Raw genomic sequence first — 27,125 nt, forward strand, 5'->3', positions numbered from 1 at the left:
TTCCTATTAAACTATAACCTGTGCTCCCTTTAAAATTTGCCCCTGAATACCCTGTGAAAAGGGTTCATATGTTCACTGAAAACTATTTATGTAACCAGTTTCTTTCTCATCTTTCTGCCTAGCTTTATTAGAATTTATATATATTGCTGTTTATATATGGCCGTAGTCCTCTTGTAAATGCCACTGAACAGCAACCGCATTCCAAACAGTACTTTGGGCATATCCTGTACATAACTAGCCACATTTATGCAACGCAGGATGCAACTGACAGAGTAAAGCCAGAATAAAAGAGGAGAAATATAGCAGATCAGATGTGCAAACCATCCATTTCTTCTCCCAAGTGGGAGACAAGTTTCATTTCAGATTTACTTAAGACAAATTGGTCAGCCAACGTATCTGTGATATTTAAGTGCAGGTCAGCACTTTAAGTGCAGGTCAGAAAATAAGTAATAGAAGTACATTTCATTTGTCCAGACCAGTTTTTTGGTTGTTTTGAGCTGCCAGATAATAAACTTCCAACTGAAACAAACTTGATACCTTGATAATTAACTGGATGAATAGAAAATGCATTGGTATTAATACAATTAAAATAAAGTTGTTTGGTATTAGAACACATCATATAGAAGGTTTGATACTCCCAGAGTTTGATACTCCCATATTTCCAACTGAACTCTTTCCTCTCTCCTATTCCCAGTCTGTCTCACTCTTCTTTTTATTCTCTGCTTCATTACCCTCTTTGTTTTCAGACCTTATTCCATAAATCAATAAGGTGTATACACAATCCAAAAAAGATGCTTTCTGGTCTGACCTTCTTTAAATACTAATCTAAATTATACTTTTTAATTTTTGTCTTCTTAGTTTCAACTCATTGGGATGAACCCATCCCAGAACAGCCAATAACCCAATAGCTAGGGCACTGTGCCTGATTTGGAGCAGGACTTTCCGACATTCCAGGTCAATGTGTCAAACACCAGCTATAGAATCAGTCTCTCTCCATTTCTTTTGTTGCAGCTGTTCCTCTTTGTATAAATAATTAAATATTCATTGAGCCAGAGAAAGGACATTGGGTCTTACACATCCAGGTGAGTGCTCTAACAACTGGGTTATTACTGGTTATTCTGCGGTCGCTCTGTCTCAATCCCTCATGGTTTTCTCATGAAGAATGTCAATGGTATCATTTGCATGCTGATTGGAATGAAAACAAATTTCAAAACTCTCCACCCCTCCCTCCCAAAAAATTGAATTCTTGTTTTCTGGCCATCCCAAGTGGTTGGTACCATATTTTTCCCACAAAGTTAGATAAAAATTGAGAATTAGATGAAGGGAAAAGTTAGCACCATGGAGTTAATTGAGGTAACTGAAATATCTTGTGTAGATGGTGACTGAATGTCAGTGGTGGCAGATTTTAGAAAATGCTGAGAACCTGCCCTCTGAAAATCAAGGCTCTTTAATATTCAAAAAGGGTAAATGGGAGACCTGGGTAACTAGAGGCAGGTTCACTTGATATCAGTTCAGGGTAAAATAGAAAAGCTGATTCAGAATTCAATGAATAAAGAATTAAAGGATAGGAATATAATTAAAGCCAGTCATGTGGTTTTATGAAAAATAAGTTTTGTCAATCAAATCTGATTTAATTCCTTAAAATTACAAGTTTAGTTTATAAAGGAACATCACAGATGTAATATATTCAGGCCTGGATGCACAAAGGTACCCAACCCCCAGATTTACCAGGTTTTTAGGTGCCACTGAGATCCACAAAATCCCCTCTCAGCTTTCGCCTAACCCTGTAAGTTTCTAAACTTATTCGGCACCTAAGTTTTTGCAGTAAGAATCCCCTAGGCACCTATGTTCCTGCCTCTGGGCATGCACACTTCTGCCTCAGTCTAGATGTCTGGGCACCTATTCTCCTGCCTGAGCCCCAGGGTAATTCATGAAGTGGTGGAAAATAGGAGTTCCTCTGCCAAACGTGCCTGCAGGGCCCAATCTAGTAGGTATGCTTGGAGGCCACCTAACTCTATACAAAATCGACAGGGCTGGAGGGAGAGAGGAAAAGACCTCCCTTACAACCTTTAGCCTAGTGGTTAAGGTACTCACCTAGGATGTGGGAGATGACTGGTTTAAGTCCCCATTTTGCTTGTTTCAAGGAAGGAATCTGAATAGGTATCTGCCACCTCTCAGGTGGGTGCCCTAGCTACAGGACTACGTGATATTCTAATGTGGGTCTCACTCAATCTCTCCTATTAAAGTTGTTCCACTTTAATTGAATAGTTAAATACTAATTGGGCCAGAGACCATGAGACTCACTTTATGGTCCAGAGGTTAGAGCACTCACATGAGAGATGGCAGAACCCTGTTCAAATCCCTTCTACTCATCATGATGAGCAGGGACTGGAACCAGTGGTCTTCCACAACCTGGGTGAGTAGTCCCAACCAGTAAAAAGTATAAGGGAGGTCCTGGTCTTCCTACCTCTCTTAAAGCTCCCCCATCCTTCATCTGTTTTCTGTAGAGCTAGGTGACCTCTTGAGTATGCCTACTGATCAAACACCTCTGATGAGCTAGGCAGAGGTATGCCTATCTTCCTCCACTTTGTGGATTGCAATCAGAGATAGGTGCTTCCTTGCAGCCTGGATTTAGGCACCTATATATGTGAAAAGAGGCAAGGCCTAAGGGATACGTCTATTGTTGGTATCTCCCATTGGCTAGTTTAGTTGGCTACCTCCTTAGCTTTTGACACTGCATAATATTAAGAGAGCACATATTAAATGAATCTAAAAACTTGCAGCTTTCAAAAAGTAGCTCTCCATTGGGAATCATTATCAATTTTGAGGTGTTTCTAGTGGTGTTCCACAGAGATCATTACTAGGCCTGAAGCTATTCAACATTATCATCAAGGATCTGGAAGTAAATATAAAATCACTGCTGATAAAATTTGCACAAGGTTGGTGGAATAGGAAATGATGAGAACAGAGCAGTCATACAGAATAAACTGAGCCCATTCAAACAAAATGCATTTTAATATGGCCAAATGGAAAATCATATATCTTCTTTTTCTTCTTCTTCTGTCCACCAGTTCAGCAGCAATGATCGGCACAAATGAAGTTTTTTTCACTATTGTTTGCCTTTTACCAGTGTCGTGTTCTGGGGGACAATCTAGACCAGTAAGGGTTTGTGTCACTGCCTGTCCTGTAACTCTGGGTCCCTGAGTGCTCTGATACTGTGGCTCTCACAGCCTAGATAGCAACAACTAGCAGACAACCATGCGGTATCCTGATTGTCTGTGTGCTACACATCCCTGGTTCAGTGCTCTGACCCCAGCAGCCTGCCATCAACACATTAGCCCAGCCCTAGTCTCTGCCACTGTTTCCTTATGCAGTGGTGACCCCAAACACATTCTCAGCCCTGAATTTCCCTGTCCTGAAGTGTCCAGCCCTCTCCTGGAACATACAGAGATATAATAAGATTCATTTGCTCCTTTAAAGAGACAAAAACACATTACAAATTATTAACTTAACTCGGGTAAATACACCTTTCCCTTCTAAAGTAGCACTGAGCCGGTTTATTGTAAAAAAAGTAAAATACATTTGTTAGCAAAAGGACATAGGTTACGTGACACCAAGTAGAAAGAATAAAGTTAAAAAGGGTTACAAAGAAACAAAAGTAAAAAATACATTTTTAGTGGCTTACAGTTAACTCAACAAGCTACAGCCTTGGTTTAAGGTAGATTTCTTACCAGTCTATTTCTTTCCCAGAGACTTTAACCCCCTTGGTTGAAGGACCCATCTTTCTCAGCTTGCAAGAGTTCTTTCCCCTTGTGTCTCTCCAGCGACAGATGCCAAGATGACTTTTTTTCTATCTTTATATTATCTTCCCAACTAACTATTTTGTCCCCAGACTCAGGATGATCTCATGTTATGGATTTCCCATCCCCCTGTTGATTTGTATGTAAATAGAGCTTCCATAGTTTTTGGTAACACTTTGCTTAATTTAATTGGAGTTGGATAGATAGCTGCCTTCCCTCTGGTCTGGGAGAAAACCTGTTTCTCCTTGTGTTTCCTTACAGACTTTAAGGCATAATATAATTAAATATCCATATATTCTCATGTAGTGTTTATACATACATTTCACAATGATATTAATCAACAGGGTGTCATTGGCTTTCAGAAAAGACCTCACTTGACACTTTTATAATGTAGTAATATTATATACAATCAGTTGATTCAATTAATTATCATTTGATGTTCAGACCCGCTGCCTTTATAGCTAAGAAGCTGTCTCCCCTACTTATTTGGTTGGTAGCTTTATTTACCTTTTATGTAAATGTGCTTTCATTGTCTCTGCCTGACAACCAGGCTTGTCAGCCAAGCAAATACACATTCCTTTATCTCGGCACTGCTTTGGGCTATGCACTGCTTGCCAAACACATTTTAAAAACATAATTCTAGCACATATTCATAATTCTTTGTACACATCCTGTGCATACATCATGCAAGAATGTTAATAATTAGTGAGTTATTAGATTTCTAGAGATATCTTACATGCCCTTTCAGGAATCTATCATGAAAACAGTGTGTTAGCCGTGGTGAGTATGTCAAGCCTGACAAGAGTTGCTGACAGAGTAGTGAGCCACCAGAAGGCCACTGTTTCACAACCAGCTTCACAGATTCATTCACCTTAAACCCTTTTTGTTCCATGTTGTTCTTCACTGTGTCTATCCAATGCATCCTTGGTCTTCCTCTGTTTCTAGTTCCTTGGACTCCAGTATGCATCATCTTGTATGGTAACCTTTTTGAGTCCATTCTTGACATATGCCCAAAGGAGCACAATCGTTATTCTTGAATATTTTGTTATTTCGTTCCCTAGCCATTTTCGTATCACTTGATATTTTGTTTTCTGCAGTCTTGAAACGCTCAGTCTTCTCCTCAGCCAGTTCATTTCTGCAAGTAATATATTTTGTTAGGCAACTTTCCTCGTACTCCAACACTCCAAGCTGTACAGAAGTATTGGCATGACAGTTGTCTCATATATGCTGATTTTTGGTTTGTTTTTTTTCAGAATGTCTTTAGCCTTTCAGATCTTGCAGAGCTTTCTCAATGAGGTAGCTGCTAGTATGATTCCTCTTTTTTCCTTTTAAAGTCATCTTCAATAATCCCATTACTAGTGCTCCAAGGTACACACAATTTTCCACTTATTCTAATTCTTTGTCTCTGACTTTATATAATTATTCATTGCTCTAGGAACAAAGAATGAGGCCATACTTACAGAATGGGGTATCCTAGAATATAATGACTGAACAAATTTAGGGGTCAGAGTGGACAAACAACTTAATATGAGCTCCCATGTGGCATCTCTGCTATTTGTAGATGATGATGTCCTTCTTGCTTCTTCGGACTGTGATCTCCGACGTACACTTGAATGCTTTGCTGCCGAGTGTGAAGCGGCTGGGATGAGAATCAGCACCTCCAAATCGGAGGTCATGGTTCTTTCCTGGAAGAAAGTGGATTGTTCTCTCCAGGTGAAGGGGGAGCAGCTGCCCTTGCTGGAGGAGTTTAAGTATCTAGGCGTCTTGTTCATGAGTGATGGTAACCAGTAAATTGGTATGGCAGTGGCAGTGATGTGGGCATTGTACCAATCTGGGGTGGTGAAGCTGGAGCTGAGTTTTCAGAGGACTTACATCCCCATCCTCATTTATGGTCAATAATGTTGGGTAATGGCCAAAAGAATGAGATCACAGGTATAAGCTGTGGAAATGAGGTTTCTCTACAGGAGGGCTGGGCTTACTCTTAGAGATAGGATGAGAGGCTCAGCCATTCAGGAGAGCCTTGGAGTTCAGCTACTACTCTTTCAGATGAAGAGGAGTTAGCTGAGGTGGTTTGGGCACCTGATAAGGAAGCCCTCTGGTAGGTTTCCTTTGAAACTCTACCAGGCACATCCCCTTGGAAGGAGGCCCTGAGGCCAATCCAGGACACGCTGGAGGGATTATATCTCCTGGCTGGCTTAGGAATGCCTGGGAATCCCACAGGAGGAGGTGGAACCTGTTGTGGAGGAAAGGGAAGTCTGCACCCTACTTTCCATACTGCCGCTGCAACCCTCACCAGGAAAAGCATCATAAAGGAAAAGAAGTAGTAATGACTAGGAATAGGCAAGTGATTTTTACCTATGTATACTGCATTGGTGAAACCAATAGTGGAATACTGAATCCAGTTCTGGTGTTAACATTTTAAAAACTATATTGAAATATTAGAGAAGATGCAGAAAAGAGCTGCAAAAGTGATTCAATGGCTGTTTAAAAGAAAAAAGGCAGCTTTGCACTGGGAGACATAAAGAGCTCACTCTGTTTAGTTTTTCAAAAATAAGATTGAGAGATGACTTATTTACAGTGTGATGGGGAAAATACCGTGTAGCAAAGGCTATTTAATCTAGCTGAGAAAAAAATAACAAGAAACAAGGACTGGAAGCAAAAACCTGACCAATTTAAATTAGAAATTTTAAACGTTGAGGGTAATTAACCACTGCAATAAACTACCAAGGGAAGTGATGGATTCACCATCTCTTGAAGTCTTGAGGTCACAACTTAATGCCTTTCTTTAAGTTATGCTTAAGTTTTACTAAAGTTATTATGTACCCTATACAGAGTTACATGGTGAAATTTAATGCCTTGTACTATAAATCTCAGATTACGTGATTGGTTGGTCTTTTCTGTGCTTAAACTCTGTGAACCTATTAATTATTTCCTATTCACAAACCAATCCTGATTTCTGTGAATCTAGACATTTGTGGTTCACATGAATGTTTGTGAATAGTGAATAAAAAGGACTTACAATTCACATGGTTTACATGAATGTGAATATTGAATAAAAAGGACGTACAAACATAGTCAAAGTGAATGGTAGTTTGAATTTGAATATTTGTGAATACTGTTGAGCAGATTTTTGCAAGCTTTAATGTAATCATGCGCACAAATGCAAAATGTGTTATCAAGTAGAAGGTTTTATTGGCAGGAATTGAAACTGAGTAGTAAAAACCACTCCTTCAGTAATGTCTGTGAATCAAGTTGGGGTGATGCATCTTTTCTTTTCTGATGAAACAGTTCCTGGACTGTATCACCTTGTTGAACTAAAAACCTCCTTCATTCATTAAATACATTTCACCCATTTCTGCACATGTAAAGATAAACAAAAATGGTCTGGAATCATTTAAAATAGAGCTCGTTGGAAATCTTCCAGAGTTTTGCTGGAAAATGCTGATTTGTGGAAGCAAAATGTTTTGCTTCAGGTTTGGCAACTTTTAAGTGTTTCCAAAACAAAAATTTCCAGAATTTGTAGTTTGAGGAAATTGTGAAAAATTTGGTTTCAAATCAAATTTCAAAATGTCAAAATTTCCCATGAAATTCCAAATTTCAGCCAGCTCTCATTTAATATACATTTCTCTCTTGTTCACATTTGAGCCATTTTTCACTCTTTAAAATGATGGAAATATATCATCTCTTCCTCTGTAGACCTAATTAGCATAGACCTGAATTCCTTATGACGTGGAGAAGAGTTTACTTCTTAGCCGGTTTTATTATTTCTAATTGTGTTGTCACACCAGAGATATTTTGAAAAGCATCCAATGCAGCAGGCTGAAGTACAGTGACTTACTGCTATTTCCCATTCAAAGTAACTGAAGTAACTATAGAAGAAGAGAGAAAAGATTAAACTTTAAAAGGTGGGAAGGGATTTAGCTAGTTATAAATTAATAGAATATAGGCAATACTGTAAAGCTGTCATCCTAACGTTGGTGGGCTGGCCATGCTACTGCTTCATTACACTGTTAGATGTTGTTGTAGTCCAAAATCCAATCTAGAGTTGTCTTTTCCCCTAGGTTTGTTATTCCAGTCCTAGAATTGCCAAACTTTTCCTTGGAGCTGTTATGCTATAACGTAGCTGCAAATACAATCTTCCTAGAGATGGCTATATACCAACGCACTCACACCCAATCTGCTGAATCGGGCCCTAATATTTACTGTATAACCTTAGTCCCGTTGTATAACCTCAATATTGCCAATCTCAAGTGTTCAGAACTCATATCAGACCCTCAAAATCATGATATTTAAAAAAAAAAAATTCAAAGCTTATGTTCATTTGATTGGCCTTCTGATTTCCGAGACTTTACGGCTCACTCCCTGCACATTTTCAAGCTTTTCTCCACAACCATGAGGTCTAGAAACGATTTTGTTTTTAAACAGAAACTGAGATTTGCATGCAAGCTCTTGATTCCACCACCTGAGGCCTTCAGAAAAATGTCCTGCCACTGTTGATAAAATCATGAAAGTTGCCAATGCTGCTATCTAGATTCTTATATTGATTCTCATCAGCTTAATATGTGAGCACATGCAAGTGTGTGTGTGTGTGTGTGTGTGTGTGTGTGTGTGTGTGTGAATGTAAAAAAAATCATTTGGACTCTTTGCTTTGTTAGCCCTCGCTAACCCTCAGTAGCTTAAAGTTACCTTCTCTTTCAAATACTGTAAAATCTATGCTAATTGTTCAGCTCCCTCTTCAGGAACTCTTTTACGTTAGGAAAACAAATCAGCCATCTAGCCATTAAGTCTGAACAACTGTTTCCATGTTTGCTAAAAGAATTAAAGAGCTCATTTGTTCTGGTGTTTACCAGTTTGCATTTCTACAGAGGTGCATCTTCAACATGATTTATAGTTCTGATTCAACTGTGGATAAATAGATTTGAATGTTAACAGTTAACAAATGAGTCTGTGTCTTCAGAAAACTATTAAAGTACATTGAAAACCGTTGATTTTTGTGTCAAACTACTACAGTCAGACTGTACTTTCTCAGTATTCTTTTAAAATCTAATTGCAACTTTGTATGTCAGAACTGGGCCCAACCTTGCATTTCTTCGGCAAAGTTCCCATTGACTTCAATGGAATTTTCTGAAAAATCAATGAAGAATCAGGTTCTATATAGTGCCCACCCAAAGAGTGCCTTCTACCTAATGAGTGATTCCTGCACTCAAGGGAACAGAGATTCATTTTACCATAGCATCTTTTTAGAGAGTGCTTAAAAATAAGTTCTGCTTGATACATGTACCGTGGAATATTGGATAAGAAAACAGAAAGTGCCATATTGACTCAGAGCAATGGTAGATCTTTTTAGTTGCCCCGCCCCCATCTCATGGTTCAGAAGAAAGTGTAAAATCCTCCTAATTAACAACGATGCAATAATAGAACATTGCCAATAGGGGATATTTCTTCCTAACCAGCCAGTTAGTACTTAGCTGACATCCTAAAGCATGCGCACTAATGGCCTTAAAAATTATTATACAAGTAAGTGTACTGTTGATTATGTTCCTGTTATTAACATAAACATCTAATCCCTCTGGAGTACTGCTAAGCTCTTCTCTTCAGTAACATCTTCTGGCAGTGAATTCCGCTGGCTAAGCATACACTGTATATAAAAACAATTTTTTCCCCCTTTTTGAATGGCAACCATCCACCTTGAAGAACAGTGGTGTAAGTGCCAAAATGGTTCATTTACTATGTGTCATGCTGCAGCATGGCAAGTGGCTAAAAAAGGTCCAATTCTCAAGTGACAATCCTTACAACAGTTATTGCAGGTATAAAGCGTCAGGCCAGAGGCCTTCTGTGCTTTCCTTTTAGCTCTCTTTGCTTTTCTCTCTCTTAACCGCCTCTCTTCAGCCTTTTTGACTCCCTGGTGCAGTGCAGCCCTCCAGTGTAGCCTGTTGCTAGCTGCATCTTTCCAGCTTGTGGTGTCAATGTTGAAAGTTTTCATGTCCCTCTTATAAACATCCTTGAACCTGAGCCTAGGTTGGCCCAGTGGTCTTGGATCATTTGCAAATTTTCTGTATAGGAGATCCTTTGATATGTGTCCATCATCCATTGACCAAGCCAATAGAACGTCTGTGTTTTGAGAACAGTGATTAGACTTGGTAATTTTGCTTTTTCAGGTATTTCAGTATCAGGAACTTTGTGTTGCCACTTAATATTTAGAATACGGTAAAGAGCAGCAAGTGTGGAAGGAAGACTTCTCTCATGCCTGTCAGTGCTCCAGGTCTCGTCACCATACAGTAGCGTGTTCAAAAAGCACATCGGGTAGATCCATATCTTGGTGCTCAATATCAGTTTTATGTTATCCTACATGCGCTTGGTAAATTGGCCAAATGCCATGTGGTTCCTGCCTTTCTTAGGTGAGAATTAATTTATTCATTCAGAGATAGGTTATCCAATATAGTTGATCATAGATAGCAGAGCTTGTGTACAACTTCTAGTGTGGTGCTAACTATTAAAACTTCTGGTGCTCTCAATTTAAATTTGCCATCTTTTAAATTCCATTCAGTGTCCCTGTGTGTGTGTTTATTACTTCTTTTCATCCATTTTTTGGAGGCTTAAGAGTCTGGATTTTTCTTGTCACTCTCTCTCTCGCTTTCTTTTGTCTATTACCACTTAGTTATCCCCTGGAAATGCTACTCCTAGCTGCACTTCTGCATTGGCTATGATGATTCTTGATATTGTAATACAATCAGACGAAATACCTTATTTACAAAACGATCATCTTTAAATAGTAAGAATATAATTTCCCTGTTCCATGATCCAGAATAGGAATGCCTGTTGAGAGATCAGGTATTGATCTGAGGGTCCTGCTGCTTCAGGATAAACCGTGTAGAACTCTTTCAGTAAAAATAAGAAGTTCAGTCAACTACAACCTCAGATACATAAGTTATGGTTGAAGCTGACTGATCTTTGTAAATTTACAAACTTAGTAATTATGGATTGTTTTACAAAATAATGGAATATCTAAGGAAAACTATTGGATGATTCTTTTTTATTTGCACTGTGTATCCAGTGTAGCTTGGCCTTCGTAGCCAAGATTGTTTTCATAAAGTCACCGCGAGTTTGTATTCTTGACAGGAATTGATGGACTAACTGTTACCATCACGATGTGTTGCATTATTTATGTACAGCAATTGAATTCTGTCTTTCAAGTTGTCCTTTGTTGTCAACCATGGAACTGCACTATTCTGTAAAGAAAGATTCTACAATGATCTGTGGGATTTTATAAAATTACAAAGGCATGTTGTATAAAATGTAAAGTTTCTCAAGGTCTTGCACTGTAGATTTGTTCAGCATCAAATGTTTCCAGGGTGGGGAAAAAAAAACAGGAGTGATGCTCTCAACTAGAAAGCATTTAATCATATTAAATACAAAGGGTCGGCTTATAGCTAGCTCTGTGCAGGTGTCCCCAGGAGAGAGAAAGTGCAAGCAGACCCTTTACGGTCCTAGTGCACCTGTATAAGAACTCATATAAGAACTCGCTTTGCTCAGGTGGATAGAGGCATGCCAGCACAGCTGTTTTGCCTCTCTCTTCCTTCTTGATGTTGGTAGAGAATCACTGGGTGGACCACAGGTCACATCTTAAAGATGTGATTAAAACCCCCTCCACAACATGCTTTCTCCTGTGTCCCTGGAAGCCTCATGTCTTATGCAGTCTTCATTACTAGAATGGTAGAGGCAGTGTTCCCAACTTTTGCAATTTTATCACAAGTTTTGTGGTATTTGGTGTTTTTATTAAAGCTCCAGCTCCTAGAGTCATGTGAAGTGAGAATCTCACTTTCATTTAAAAAAAAATTAAAAATTAAGTTTCTAGCTTTAGTTGTTGCAGAGAAAAGAATGAAAGTGCACCCTAAAGGTTCAAAACCATGAAAGCAAAAATAAAAAAAAATACAAATATATTTATTTTTGAAATCATGATATTTAAGCCAATCTCATGATTTTTGGGTCTGTGACTGATTTTTGAACACTTAAGGTTGGTGAGACTGTAGAAGTGCCCCCCTTCAACCCATTGATTCGGAGACACTCAGAGCCATAATTTCCCTCCTAGTATCTAGGCAATAGTTCTCTGCAGTAGACTTCTATCTTCAGCCTTCGCCTGCATGTGTGTATAATGGACATGTAGAAGAGTATGCCCTTTAAAACCAGAGGGAGAAGTCTGGGAGGTCAGGCTATGCGCTTCCAGGAGTTCTGGAGCAGATGAGGACCTAAGAAATGGCAGAAGCAGAAGTTGAAAAAGAGGAAGTGGTCCTATGGTAATAGAATTTGGGGAAAACCTTGGCTATTGTTTCTTTCAGGGCCTGGGACCAGGAGACTTGTAGCACACAGTGGGTAAGATCGCACCTCTCTCAGCCAACCAGGACAAGTTCTGGGAAAGAGGTCAGCATATAATCTGTCTCTTCTCTCATAATGGAAAGTGGCACTAGCAGGAGAAGGACTGCTTGTCTGCTGACCTCTCCCAGCCACAGGGGAAGGGACTGAGGTGGGTTGACCTGACTTTTGTGATGTATTGATGACTGTTGGAATTGCATGTTATCACTGTAAGAGTGGGTTGGGGGTTTCTGGTCCATCTTAAAGGCAAAGTGAAGCATCTGGGAGCAGCAGTCAGTTTGTAAACAGCCATCTTAAAGCAAGCCTGGGTGAGTTATGCCTCATTGCTTAAGGGAGCAGTCTGTTTTCTCTCTTTCTGCTTTTTGGTCCTTGTGAATTGTCATTCTGACTCCTAAGAAATAAATTAGTGTTATATTTAAACCTTCCAACACAAGTATTTGTTTTTATCCAACTTCTCTGTGTATATGCTATGAACACAATAGCCTTCAGAGGTGGAGGAATATTGGAAGACAACACCCCATCAGACATATCTGCGAGAAAATAAAATTTTGTTATGAGGGTGGTGTTTTGTGTTCTGTTTGTTTGAAAATCTTTGCTGCTAGTCTGGCTGCAGGACAAATATATTTAGTATGATTACATACTCTGCACCACTTCATGCTCTTTTAAAGAAATAATGATAGAAAAATTGTGAGCAGTCAGTTGGATACTTTAAGAAAGCTTGGTCTCAAAAAAGAAGCAAAAAGCATGGTTTTCCGGAGTTGATTTCTTGTAATTTTTGCAAGAGGACTGCTATGGCATGTACTTTACCACTACTGGTGAACTTCTGTATTTAACATATGTTTCACTGAAAGACAATGATTGAATCAGAATATGTCAGAGGGCATGAAGGGATAAAGGGCACCTGAGATCATTTCTTTGGAAATGAGCATAGCACACTTTTATTTTAATAGGCATTTCTGGCTGAAAGTTACAACAAGCATACCAGATTAAGTGTCATTTGTATTTTATAAACAGTAAGCCACATTTTATGCTGTATTTATTTAAAAGAATGTATTGGAAATCATTCTGGTTGCACAAATAGATAGGCAGTGGCACATCATCCGCAAAATGCACAGTACTAGGAGAATTAGCCTTATGATTATAGTTCTCTTTTTTCAGGGTCTATTTCTCTCTCCTCATCCTAACTGCAGAATTATATCCTAAAACCATAGGGCCATATTAAAGGTGATATAATATGCAAACCAGTATGCATAGTACTGATATGGTAACAAATTCCACCACCAGTTATGTCAGAACAAACTGTGCACCCACGTAAGCCTTTCTTATTGAGAACAGAGCCTTTTAAATCAAAGCTTATGTATCAAAATATATAAAAATTAGTTCTCAATATTTCAACATAAATGACCTCTGAAAAGACATGTAAATTGAGGCATACTGTTGATTCAAAAGTGACATTTATTTTGTTCTGCACAATTTCACAGGCAGCAAATCATACGGGGGCTAACATTTTAAGTGAGATTCACTAATTTGAATATGCACATTTGCATAAACTTTATCTCCAGTCTTAAGCAGAGTTATTGCTCACTTATGTCTGAGTTTGTTCATTTCCCTGACTTCATTGTATACGATGTCATGCCAAATTCCAATTTTAATCATTGCAGTTCAAAGTTGCTATAATACATTTTCCCTCTTTAGTTCTCTGCTGCTTTGTATGGGTTAGTCAGTATAGCAAGGTTTTTGTTGGGACTCTTTTTTTGGTTTGTGTCATTAGTTTTGCATTACTTCAGCTGCCCCACAGAGTCATACTAATAACTGAGATTGGGTTTATAGCCCACCACTTACAAATTTACAGCAACAATGAAACATGACCAATTTACCCAAATTAGTCTTCTAGAGCCTAAACGGAGTATCATTAAAACAATAATGAATAACAGAGTCAAAGGTATGTGGCTGTGTAATTTCACCAGGGAACAAATAACTGAGGGCTAAGTGTTGCCCATAAAGAGACATTAGAACAGATATCTCGCAGCAAGGGCCCAAAGGAGGAATGTTGGCTGACTCTCCAAAATTCTTTGAGAGTTCCCAGGCAGTATTCATTGTCACTCCAGTTCCACTACTATTGAAGAGTTATAGTCATGGAGTTTAAGACCGGAAGGGACCACCAGATCTTCAGGTTTGACCTCCTGCATATCACTGGCCACTAAATCCCACCAGTTACCCTTCACTGAGTCTAATAACCTAGATTAGAATAAAATATTACAGCTCTCAGGAGAGCAAACTATTGTGTGCCACAGGCAGAAAATAGGAGGGATGGGGGTGCACCAATGACAAAGGCCACTGCAATGGCAGGGAACTGATTTGGTGAGACAACCCCAGATGATCCTAGCTAACTCCTCCCCAGACAGAGAAAATGACCAAAGTCATATAACAGGGAAGGCATCTAGTTAAATCAAGCATCATGATGTAGAGAGTCAGAACGGGAGAAGGGAGATTCCATATAGGAAGACCTTTGAGTTGGTGCTTGGTAGAATGCAGTGGGAGACTCAGAAATGGGAGCCCAGGTGGGTTTGGGGGGGAAAGACTGAGCAGTGCCGAGGGGCCTGTGGGCTCAGTCTAGAGGGCAGCCTGAGGAGTGTTTTGCAGAGAAGACAGACCCACAGGAAGGAGAGACTGTGCCCATCTTAAAATTGGGATAGAAGACACTTATTTTGTGTTCGTTCTGGACTTGGATACCCTGGAAGGAATGGACTTTATTTTATGAAATAGCCAGAAGGACAAGTCACTGCAGTGATCAAACCAGGCCGGAAGATGGAGCCTGAGTGAGGGGAAACTGAGGCATCAGCTAGTGTTAAGCCAGACGGGATATGTGATGCTGCTATAACACACTTATCACACATTTATCACATTCCTTTGGTTTGGCCTTATTGAAGACTCAGATAGCAACAGAACATAAGCCTCTGCCTAAGCTTTCTCCTATGCACAGCTGAGCTTGAGGTTTCCCTACAGCACCCCTCCTGTCCCACCTAGAGCTGTGTGAATAATTGACTTCTTGCTTTGCTGGCAATTCAAAAAATATATATATACTGAAATTTTGATGAATCAGAAAGTAATTGAAAATATATTTGTTTCAGGGCAGACCTGAAACAGGTTTTATTTCAAATTCAAGCTTATCCTCTTTTATAAATATTTAAAATACAGTTAAAGGAAATTTCAAATAAAAATGTTGGTTTCATTTTGAAAACGTCAAAATAACATTTAGATAGTTGAAACATTTTTTAGGTTTTGGGTTTGTTTGGGTTTTTTGGACTGAACAGCCTGTCACCCAGGAACCGATTTGTGCCAACAGGCAGAGGTCACTGGAGGGGCACAGAGTTTTACAGGGATCCCCAGGGTCAAGTATATGCAGAATAATTCACCAAAGGATAGGATGTGAGATCCAAGTAGCCCACTGGTTGTCATAATCATTTCACAATATACATGCGTATAATATTTAAATAGTTACATATCTATACATGAAATTATGTTCTCAAAGTCTTGGAGTTAAGTTAGGTAAACAGGTGATGTGCATCAGACCAGTTCCTTCCAGGAAGAGGGTAATAGACTTTTATCTCACTGGCTGGGTGTTGTTTATTGTCTGCTTCACCATATATGTCTATTTGCAGACTGAGCCAAAATGCTCATCAAAAGATTGTGAAAAACATTGTGAGGAAATTTGCAGGAAAAAATAAGACAGTAGGAGAGGATTATGTTTGAGTAAAGACTATGGATTGTTGGAGTATGTCTGGGGAGCAGAGATACCCCCACTCCTCCTATATTTTTCCACTGAGGAGACAAGAGGACTGTGTGACTTGTCTCATGAACAGAAGACCATAGCTAAGCCTGGCTGCAAGACGCAGGAAGGATTTGGGGTAAGCTTTTGCTTTGTGGGACGTGACAGCGACTAGTTGAGTAAGTCCAGGTTCTAGGATGGGTGTTGTGTTTTTATTTTATGTATGAAACCATTTTGTTTCCAATCCTTCTACTTGCTGTCACTAAAATCTCTACTCTTTGTTAGATAAACTCTTGCTTGTTTTCACTATAAACATAACTAAGTGCTGTGTGTTAAATGGAGCTGTGACCTAAAAGGTAACTGGTAAACAGTGTGGACTGTTCATTTGGGAACAATGAATCTGTGAGTGCTGCAGGTGTCCAATGGAACAGGGACAGGACACGTGGAGGTCTTGGGTATTGGAGTAGCAGGGGGACAGCAGAGCCTGCATGGTCTGAGAGGGGAGAGGTTGTGTTGGCTGTGGCTGGTGGGGTCAGGGAGCTGAGACACAGGAGGCACAGACAAGGCTTCCTCACGCTAAGGACAGGTTATAGCAAAGTGCCTCATAACCCTGCATACCTCTAGGAAGCATCACACAAACAAGTATTTTTTTGACCAACAATTTATTGCAAGTTTGCAAAATGTTTGGCCACTCCAAGTCTGCGTTTTTTGCCGAAAACCTTTCAGATGAAAGATTTTGCCCAGCACTAGTCCCAAGCCCTATTGCTTTCTGAGTCCACGAGAGGCATACCAACGCCTCCAACTTTTAGGCAGGGTTCTAGTATCTGATTTAATGCTGAGATTACAGAGGAGCTCTGCATTCCTATACAGGGTCCTAATAACTGCTGTCCTAATACTGTACGTGGTGATTCCACTGTCAAAGCAGCATTACATTGTAGCATAAACACAGGACATCAGTGGAAACCAGAACAGGAAAAGCAAAATGGAGAACAAGTACAGTAGACCCTCAGAGTTACAAACACCAAGGGAATGGAGGTTGTTCATAACTCTGAACAAAACATTGTGGTTGTTCTTTTAAAAGTTTACAACTGAACGTTGACTTAATACAGTTTGGAACTTTACTGTGTAGAAGAAAAATCCTGATTTTAACAATCTTAATTTAAATGAAACAAGCACAGAAACAGTTCCCTTATCTTGTCAAATCTTCTATATTTAACATTCCTTTTATTTTTTAGTAATTTATGTTTAACACAATACTGTGCTGTGTTTGCTACTTGTTGGTTTTTTGGGGTTTTTGTTTTTGGTTTTTTTTTGGTCTCTGCTGCTGATGCCTGACTGCATACTTCTGATTCCAAATGAGATGTTGTTGACCAGTCAATTCGTATCACTGGCGTTTGTGACTCTGAGGTTCTACTGTACTCAGTAGAAATGCTATTATTCCATTATATAAGGGAGGAACTCCACTGTACTCAGAGGTCTTTTTAATTTACATTTATTACTTGCAGAAAGAGGTCAGCATGTGACAGGTGTTTTCCAGACAGTGTTCCTTCAGAATTACACTGCTGTAAGGGCAGAATTTGACACCATGTGTTTTGAAATAAGTTCTGCTGAATATATTCATTGTTTATTCTTCACCATCTTCCTATTCCCATTCTGTTTCTCTCTGGGTGCACTGTATTCATTATATTGCTGCAACCAGTATTGCATTGACAAGAAGTATACACCAGTGACTCACGCCACCATTTGGCCCAAGGGGAGTGGCTGGAAAGAACAGTTAGGCCTTAAGGAGATAATGCAGTTGTTTCCTGGCCACAGGAATAAATGATTGTTGCTATAGGACTTGTGGCACCTGTTTTTTATATATCAACATTCATCCCAATTTATAGGCAGGGTCACTAAAGTTTTGTAGTTCCAAACTAAAAATGTTAGTACCAATTTTAGATAGAGGGGAGCCATCCAGCTAGGACTGATCCAGAAAATTTTAGACAGTCTGGTTATGGTGTAAGATGTTAAGTAATGGCTAAAAATGGAAAAATCTAGACATGAATCTTGCTCCCATTAAAGTAAGTGCTAAGCTCCCTTTGACTTAATGGGAGTAGAATTGGACCTTGGGCACTTGTTCCCTTTAATCCCATGAAGACTTTCTGGTTCCTTGTCTGTGTTGTTCAAGATCAGAACACAACAAAAATCAGGAACTATATTACCTAAAGCCAAAAGGTCCCTTTTAATGTTACTGAGAACTTCCACACTGTTTGTTCAATCAGTGTATCTCCTCCAAATTAATTTACAACTATGCAGGGAATACACTTCTCAGAGCATCCTCCTCCTGTAGTTGGGTCACTACCACCCTATCTTCACTGCAGAAATGCCTAATGAGCCCCATTAGGTCAAGATCTAGCATTCTTTGATCCCCAAAAATTACAGTTAACAGACAAGCCTCAGGAGGAGTTAAAAGCAGATGCTTTCAAAAATGGAAGAGCATGTCATTGGCTCTCTCCTTGAGCCAATAGACCTATCTCCTAGATATTGGCACAATTGGCAGGATATACAGTTACCATGGAGTAGATGCACACATGTCAAGTCTCAGAATGACTTATTCCATGAGACCAGTTTAATCTTGGCATTTTCAAAAGTCAACTTGAGTTTTTGCATTAGAAGTAAAGAATTCAGTATAGGAAATCTTTTTAAAATTATTGTAAAGTGACATTTTTATGTGTGGTAATTCTTTTAATTTGGAATTCTCCCACTTGATACTGATCTTAAAGGCTAATTTATGTGCCAAAATGATAAAAAAAAGAAAATGGAAATTCCCCCATCACCATTGCACCCACGCATATGTGATTAATAATGTATAACAGAATAAGGTTAGTACTCACTTTCTTCTTCTTCTTCTCCTGTCCTTGTCACAAACTAAATGTTTTTCCAGAATCATGCACAAGCGATGGCTCTCTGTCCCTGAAATGAGGTCCTCCTTCATACAGCTTCATACCCCAAGGAGTCTGCAAATGAGCAGGTGCTCCATAGTCTCCACTTCAGCATGCTCATATATTCGCGTCATTAGAGTAGCCTCATTTCATCATGGTAGTTTTTGATCTGCCAGTTTGTGTGCACAGGCAGTTCAGGCATCGCCATGTTGACCAGTTTGTATCTGCCCCTCTGGGAAGGTCCTCCTCCTGGGGTTCCACATCTATTTCAGTGCATCCGACTGCGTGTAATCTTTCATTCTGTTGACACAGACAAGTAAGTTTCCCCTGGTACTCTGTGAACAAATATTAGATGCAAAAAGAACATCTCTTTAATTAAAAAAGCAACCAACCAACTAAAAAACAAAAAGCCCAAATAATGACCTGTAAGTTATAGAAAGCCCCTTATTCTAATCTTTAAAAACCTTTTTTTAAAAACAAAAACCTGCAGATTTGTTTTATTTTAGTTGAGATTAGCAAAATATTATACAAAATAATTTTATAGCAATTATATAGCAAAATAATTGTTGGTATTTTTTAAATTAACCAAACTAAAATATGAATGGTAAAACTCTATTGATCACCCCTCTCAGAACAATGGTATAATTGTGTGTGTGTGTATAATGTTGCATGTATAACAACTGAGCATTCCTTTCAGATTTGTGAATTCACATACATGAGTAACATGTTTTGATTGATATATAGAATTCCATAGCATGGAATAAAAACTAAAAATGTTTGTAGTGTAAATTAGCATTATTACAACATGACCCTTTCAAACATAAAATACAAGGAAATTCCTTTCTGGAGTTCTGGTACAAATGTAAGTGAACTGCATTTCTGTGGTTTATAAGGTCTGATTTTAATATAAAATTGAAATACATTTTTATTCTCATGGACCTTATTTACACTGTAGGAAAGAGCATAAAAAATCAGCAACTCATTATGCAGTTTACTACCTGAGCAACAAATTGAAAGGACTGGCCTCTGGGTCAGACCCTAGAAGTCAAAGGGAGTATTTCTATCAGAATTGATCCTGGAACATTCCAGTAACTCCTACCATTTTTTCCTGGAATCTAGATATATGTCTTCCTGGTGACAGGGGATCAACGGGACAGGGGATATATATGATGGGGATCAAGTGCCCAGTCCAAAGTCCACTGATATCAATGGTACAGCAACTCCCATTGACTTCAGTGGACTTTGTATCAGGCTCCATGTTTTGTTTTACAGGGATTGAACATTTTACAGGGACTCTGCCAAGTTATAAATCCTATATTTGACACAAATATATTTACTTGCCTATGATACTAATGTTGCTTTAGATTATTAAAATTGAGCAAACTTTTATGGTCCAGTCCACACAGCTCTGTCTCATCTCCAGTCTCATTCTCTAGTTTCATCTCCACTCTGTGGAACTAACTCTCACATGCCACCCACTGAGCAGTCTGATGCAAAGTGAAGTGACAAGAAAAAGGCACGGACTCTGCAGCCAGGAGGCTGTCTTCACTGCAGAGTTAACTCAAGTGATTGGCACCTGGGTTAGCCTCGCCTAGGCATAAAGCCATACCCAAGTTACTAGATCCTCACCAGCGCTACACCCACCAGTGTATTGTCTGTTTTAGGTTATATCTTTAGGTGCTTCCTTGGCATGACGGTGGGCACCTCTCTCATTTCAGACATCCTTCCCTCTATATAGATGTCACTGGAACACTGGTTCGGAGTGTGGGTCGGTGGCCTTCCATCTGTAAGTCTTAGGGAGGTGGATCTCCCTTCTGGACATAACAGCAGTCCAAAAGAAAAAAAGGGAGTGGGCAACAAAATAATCCTGCAGCGCACAAAACAGTCCAGGCTCACCCCACGGTGCCCTGAAAAGCAAAAGATAAATAGTGTCTCTGAAGGGGAGCTGGGTTCCTACTTCTCTGTGTGTCAGAGGGGATCAAGCTGAGCATTCTGGGCACTAAAAAAAGACAAAGTAAAGACAGTCCCTTTACCTCTCCAGAGGGTCTAGGCAGTATAGGCCCCTCAGTAGCTTTCTTAATGAGCAGCCCCTGGCTTTTGGGGGCTAGGAGCTCTAGTGCTGCTGCCCTCAGAGTGCCACTCTGCACTCGGTGTACATCCTTCCTTTTAAGGAGACAACCCTCTCCCGGCTTGACAGACTTCACAGGTGCACTGGATTGGGGCTGATTGTGTGAGCACTTTAATCCCTTCTTGACCGAAGTGGAAACCTGTCCCACCACAGTGTCATTAGGCATATCCCATGGTTCTTTGTGATGGAGTAACATGAGCCACACTTAACTCTTTCCCAGTGAATTTTGGGACAACTTGTTTGTCCATTTGGGGCACAAAAGGGGAATTGTGGGAGGGCACTGGAGGACTATCAACACTCAAGTAGTTTAGCCTACATTCTCACTGCAAAGTGAGCAGGTTACCAACTCATGTGAAAGCCTTAACCTGGTTTTAGCCTATAGTCCCAGACAAGCCAGCTAGCCAGGATGGAAAGCACCACTAAACTCCGTTAGGGGGTTGTGTGTGTGACGTGGAGCCAGCTAAATGCAACACCCAGCGAAGAGCCTGGATTAATTCTGCAGCAAAGATGTACACTCAGTGGCTTCAAAGGGAAAGTGGGAAGGTCAGAGTCTTTTCAACCACCCAAATTACTTTTGCTTCTGTTGATTATTATCAGATGTTTGTTCTCAATGATTCAAGGTTTGTGTTGCAAACACTGCAAAGTAATGTCTGGCTGTATCAAGACAGTTTCCAAGTGTTTTAAAAATAGAACCCTATTCATTTGTCTTACTGTTGGTAAAATCTTCTATTTACAAAATCTAAATCTTGGGACAAATGTGAGTTGATGCTGTCTCTTTAAATAGACATAAAATTGAACCTACGGTAGAACTGTAGGTCTTAAGGTGTTTGGTGTTCAAAGGAGTCTGGAGCCATTATGTTGGTCTGTTCCTGGTGCTGAATAATATAGCAGTATTAAAGTGATCACGTAAAGGTTTTGGAAGTCTGTATGAAAGACTGAGAATCTTTTTCTTTAATTCACAGGGGATGTGTGTGATTCCAACCCCTGTGAAAATGGTGGCATCTGTTTGTCTGGGTTGGCTGATGACTTCTTTTCATGCGACTGTCCCACTGGCTTCACAGACCCCAACTGTTCTAGTGTTGTGGAGGTTGGTAAGTGCAAACATAAAAGATGGCAATCATTTTCTAAATATCCCATTTGTCTATGATTATCCAAACAGTGATGTATCCGTTGCATTTTGTGTCATGGCTTTGTTCGTTATTCGTGCCTCATCCTTGTTTCTAATGTTTGTGTTATCTGAATTCATATTTTCTTTGATTGTTTCTTTGTTCCCTAATTATCTCTAAATTATATGTGAAAAGAAAAACCACACAGCAAAATTCAGTTTTATTTTAGAGACGTAATCAGTATTCCAGAAATTTTACATAGCTTTTAAAGGTCACAGTAATCCAATTCGTTCAAATATCCTGCTGTTAATTTCAGTGATTTTACTTATTTCAGTGAGGGCTGCAAAGCTCAGTTGTTTGATAAGTCAGCGTGGCTGCACACCTTTTGTAAACCAAGAGTAACTACAAAGGAGTAATATGGATGTAAAATCAGTATCTGAGATATCGGAATAAGACCCATTTAGCATTTCTTTGCATTTCACAATAAAAGACCAGTTGGTTAACCATTATACAAAAACAAAAAAAATGTGTAGCGGTGTGAAGTTTTGCAATGCATGGATGCATCTGAGTGACTGAAAATAAAACTGGTGGGTCTAATGAACCAGCCTTCAGTATCCCATCAGAAGAAGATTGTTGGGAAGGAGGGGATGGAGGAAGATGGGAGAGTGTGGTAGAGATACATAGCAACAAATTCCATTGTCTCATAATGAATTGGACATTTTTTTAACCTGGGCTGGTGGAGGTTAAGTTTATAACTCACTCTGAAACACAAATAGAAAGAAACTGACTAGCCTGTACAATTATCAGATGTAACCAGTTAGATATGGTACCTTTCTCCTGCCTTTAACAGTAATACACGACCTTCCAATTATAGTTGGATGAGAGTGAATTAAAGAACAGAAAAGAAGGAATCATAGAATTTAAGGTCAGAAGGGACCATTATGATAATCTAGTCTGACCTCCTGCACAATGCAGGCCACAGAACCTCATCCGCCCCCCACTCCTGTAATAGACCCCTAACCAAGGACTGTGTTATTGACATATTCAAATCATGGATTAAAGACTTCAAGGTACAGAGAATCTACTAGCAAGTGACCAGTGTCCCATGCTGCAAAGGAAAGTGAAAAGCCCAGGGTCTCTGCCAATCTGCCTTGGGGGAAAATGCCTTCCTGACCACAGATACGGCAATCAGCTAAACCCTGAGCATGTGGGCAAGTTTCACCAGCCAGACACTCAGAAAAGAATTCTCTGTAGTAACTCAGAACCCACCCCATCTAACATCCGATCACAGGCCATTGGGCATATTTATTGCTAGTAGTCAAAGATCAGTTAATTTGCACATTAGGCTGTCCCATCATACCATCCCTTCCATAAATTTATCAATCTCAGTATTGAAGCCAGCTAGGTTTTTTGCCCCCACTGCTCCCCTTTGAAGGCAGTTCCAGAGCATCACTCCTCTGATGGTTAGAAACCTTCATCTAATTTCAAATCTAAACTTCCTGATGACCAGTTTATATCCATTTGTTCTTGTGTCCACACCGGCACTGAACTTAAATAATTCCTCTCCTTCCCCGGAATTTATCCCTCTGATATATTTATAGAGAGTAATCATATCTCCCTTCAGCCTTCTTTTGTTTAGGCTAAACAAGCCAAGCTCTTTGAGTCTCTTCTCATAAGGCAGATTTTACATTCCTCAGATTGTTATACTTATAAAATAAACAGCAGGATCTTATCAGAGAGACAAGGCAATACACCACGTTTATTGTGAATACCGAAATTTCAAAAAGCAATTGCCTGCACCCTTACACACACACACACACACACACACACACACGGTTCTACAAAGATGAAGCATAGTTACCAGTTGCTCATGTTAGTCCACTGGCCAGGTGGCTAAGACTCGAGGGATGGAGCAGGGGTGCACTGGGTAAGCTCTTATGCCATTTTATAGGTTCTTCTTCATCATGCTGCATCTGCATCCTGATGTGATTAATAATCACTCATGTTTTGCAAGCATGACCATTGTTGTTATTTGTCATAGTTTTCGTGCTTTGAGGTGAATCCCAGAGTCATCAGGGTGAGCAGTCTTAGGCCATCTGGGTCGTAAAAGTTATCTTCACTCCCTTGAACATCTGAGGCTGGCACCTTTTCCCGTCATTCTCTGATCTCACATACACACATCACTCATTCATCTATTCACATTCTAATCTCTTAACATTTACTTAAAACTTGTAACTGGAAGACACTGAAGTCCTTCATTTCTTTTTATTTAAAACATTCACTATTATTATACAACATCCTCATTTAACATTGAATCTTTCTGTTTCATAACATTTGCTGCTGTTACTTTAAGCAGTGATCTTAAAACATGTACTTCAATAATAGCAACAGTTTCACAGAATGATCTTTGGTGACTTTACAAACAGGATAATCAACGGCTAGATATTAGTTTCGGACAAACAGATGGGGTTTCAAACAAACTTATCAATAGTGAACAGATCACCCTACAGACCCAAAATACAAAGCCTCACAGAAACTGCTGTGGTGATTTGTCATGTACCAAAATAATTAAGGGTATTTCACATAGAATCAATATAACAGAATCAAGCTGTGGGCCTACATTATCCCCCTTTTGACCCTTCAACTTATTAAGTGGAATGGGTCATTTTCAGTCGTCTCAAAGCTATGTACTGTGAGTTGATTCTAGCATGAGGTTCCAATTTAGCATACATTCTTTTTATCCAACAGTGCATAATGCACATGCCAATTAAACAGACACAACTGAGAATAGTACAATTAACAATGGATGGAAAGCAATAAACAATATGCCTTTGGTTCTAGAAGACCAACCTGTGAAAATATCATACCAATGATATATTGTGATGTCTTTTTTAGCTGTGGCAATTTTTAACATATCTCCATTAGCATGGGAGATTTGGATGGTGCATTTCCCAATATTTTTTTGAGTCACCGTGGTTTTCTTTAAGTAGGTGGTTAGTCAGGTTAGATCAATTAAGGCCAAGGTTTACAGAAAAGTTTGTCAAATGGGAAATTTGTCAAATTAAAAACTTTTTATATATTTTTTTGTTTTTGGCAAATAATATGTATGACTGCTGGTGTAAAGAACACTTACATTACATTTACACTTATTTACTGGCGTCTGTCTTATATTCCCATCTTCCCAAAACATAATTTCCCAGGAATTAACACATACACATTGTCCATTATACAAAAGGTGTTACATTTTTTAATTCATCCCAATCACATGTCCCCAATGATACATCTTTACTGCATGGTTCTGAGGTGGCAGGTAGGGGTAAGCATACCCATTTTTGACGGCTCCATTCAATGCACCCTCAAGTGTCCAATAGTTTTCCCTTTCTCCCAGCCCACTGACTCATAACCTGGGGTAACCAGAAGGATCCCATGGTTAATATTGGGAGTGGGCTTATTTTCCACAACTCTGCCTCCACAGACTGTTGGTGAGCAATTTTTATAACAATTTTTCCTGTTCACAAATTAGGTTTTACCATGCTAGAAACATATTGCATCCATTTATGTTTATATGTATCAAAGAAAAATTGTTTTCATTGTTTTAACAAATGGGTCAGTACTCTCATATTCCCAGATATGACCCAATACATTTCATGCTCAAGTGTAGCTAGACTGAGGATTTGCATCTCCATGCATCCCCAATGTTATCTATTTTTTTAATAAAACAGCCAAATGGTGGTGTTTAACCAGTGCCACATATTTCATTTGGTTTTTAAGTTTCCCAAACCTATTTTAACCAGATCTATATTGGTGTTTATCTGTTTTTGTATCAGATTATCTTGCAGTTGTGATAAGGAAATTAACTTATTTTTGATTTTTTCCAAGTCCACGGTGTTCATAAATCCAGTACCAAAACCCAGTCCTCCTAGTACCGTGCCAGTGACATCACGCTTTGCTCTGGTGTTGGGAGATTGATGAGTTCTTATCCAAGTTAACAGAGTAGGAAGTGAATAGGGTGAACATCTAGATTCTATTCTGGATACATTCAGCCGGGTCCAGTCCATGTTGACCTTTATTTTCACTAATAGTGGATTCACCAATGCTTTTATGGGGCTAAATTGGGTTTTGAACAATTTAGGTTTTTTCATTAACACTGGGGTATTTCTAATAAAAACAAATTCCTTTGTCCAAGTTTCAATACATATATCTGGGAACCATAAATTAAAGTTTCCCCTATTGAGTAAGGGGCAGTACCCAATAATAACTGTAAGGGTTGATCCTGCCTTTACAATTTCGTCCCACTCAAAAGGCAAATGGGGATAAATTATAATCCAGTGGTCGTTCCAAGAAAACCTTCCATTTTTACTCCCACCTTCCAGTAATCATTTAACCCATGCATAAACATGAGTATTCCCTAGGGGGGTTAAAAGTGTGCTGGAATCCACATCATACCATCACCTTGCACAGTGCTTCTTTGTTGGTACGGTTCATCCTTTCCACTTGTCCTGAGGACTGTGGTCTGTATGGGATATGGAATTTTTGTGTAATCCTTAAGGCATTTAGCAATGTTGTGAATACTTCACCCACAAAGGTGCGTCCGTTGTCAGAGTCATTGACCTCAGGAGTTCCATAGCTGCATACCACTTCAATAAACAGCCTCTTGGCAGCAGTGCGTGCACTGTTATTTTTGTAGGAAAAGCTTCTACCCATCCTGAAAACAAATCTATAACCACAAGTAAGTACTGGAATCCCTCTTTGCTCTGGGGTAATTTATCAATGAAATCAATTTGGATCCTATGCCATGGTTCCAGCCGGCACAGGTTCATCATTGGTTGGCTGTGCAGAGGCCGAGCTTTATTTTTGGCACATCGAATAAAGTTTTTGACCCAGGTTTCCACATCATCTCTCATGCGCTCCCATTCTGTTACCTGCTTTAACCTTCTCAGGGTCCCTTATCTTTCATGCATGAACAGATGAGCTGTGCATACCAGTTCTTGTCTTTTTGTCCTCCCTGGATTTCTTTCCCATCTGCAC

At 39.4% G+C, this 27,125-nt stretch overlaps 1 protein-coding gene across 1 annotated transcript in view; it reads left to right on the forward strand.

Moving 5' to 3' along the window:
• The window catches only part of EDIL3 (EGF like repeats and discoidin domains 3), a 378,557-nt gene that overhangs the window by 91,477 nt on the left and 259,955 nt on the right, over positions 1–27,125 (forward strand). The window contains exon 3 of the mRNA XM_067568453.1: positions 21,954–22,082. Within this exon, the coding sequence (XP_067424554.1) occupies positions 21,954–22,082 (129 nt within the window). The remainder of the gene's footprint in view (positions 1–21,953; positions 22,083–27,125) is intronic.

This window comes from Emydura macquarii, unplaced genomic scaffold (genome assembly GCF_026122565.2).
Source record: "Emydura macquarii macquarii isolate MOO-44397 ecotype Brisbane River unplaced genomic scaffold, CSIRO-AGI_Emac_v2 contig_2897, whole genome shotgun sequence".
In the NCBI taxonomy this organism is placed as follows: Eukaryota; Metazoa; Chordata; order Testudines; family Chelidae; genus Emydura; species Emydura macquarii.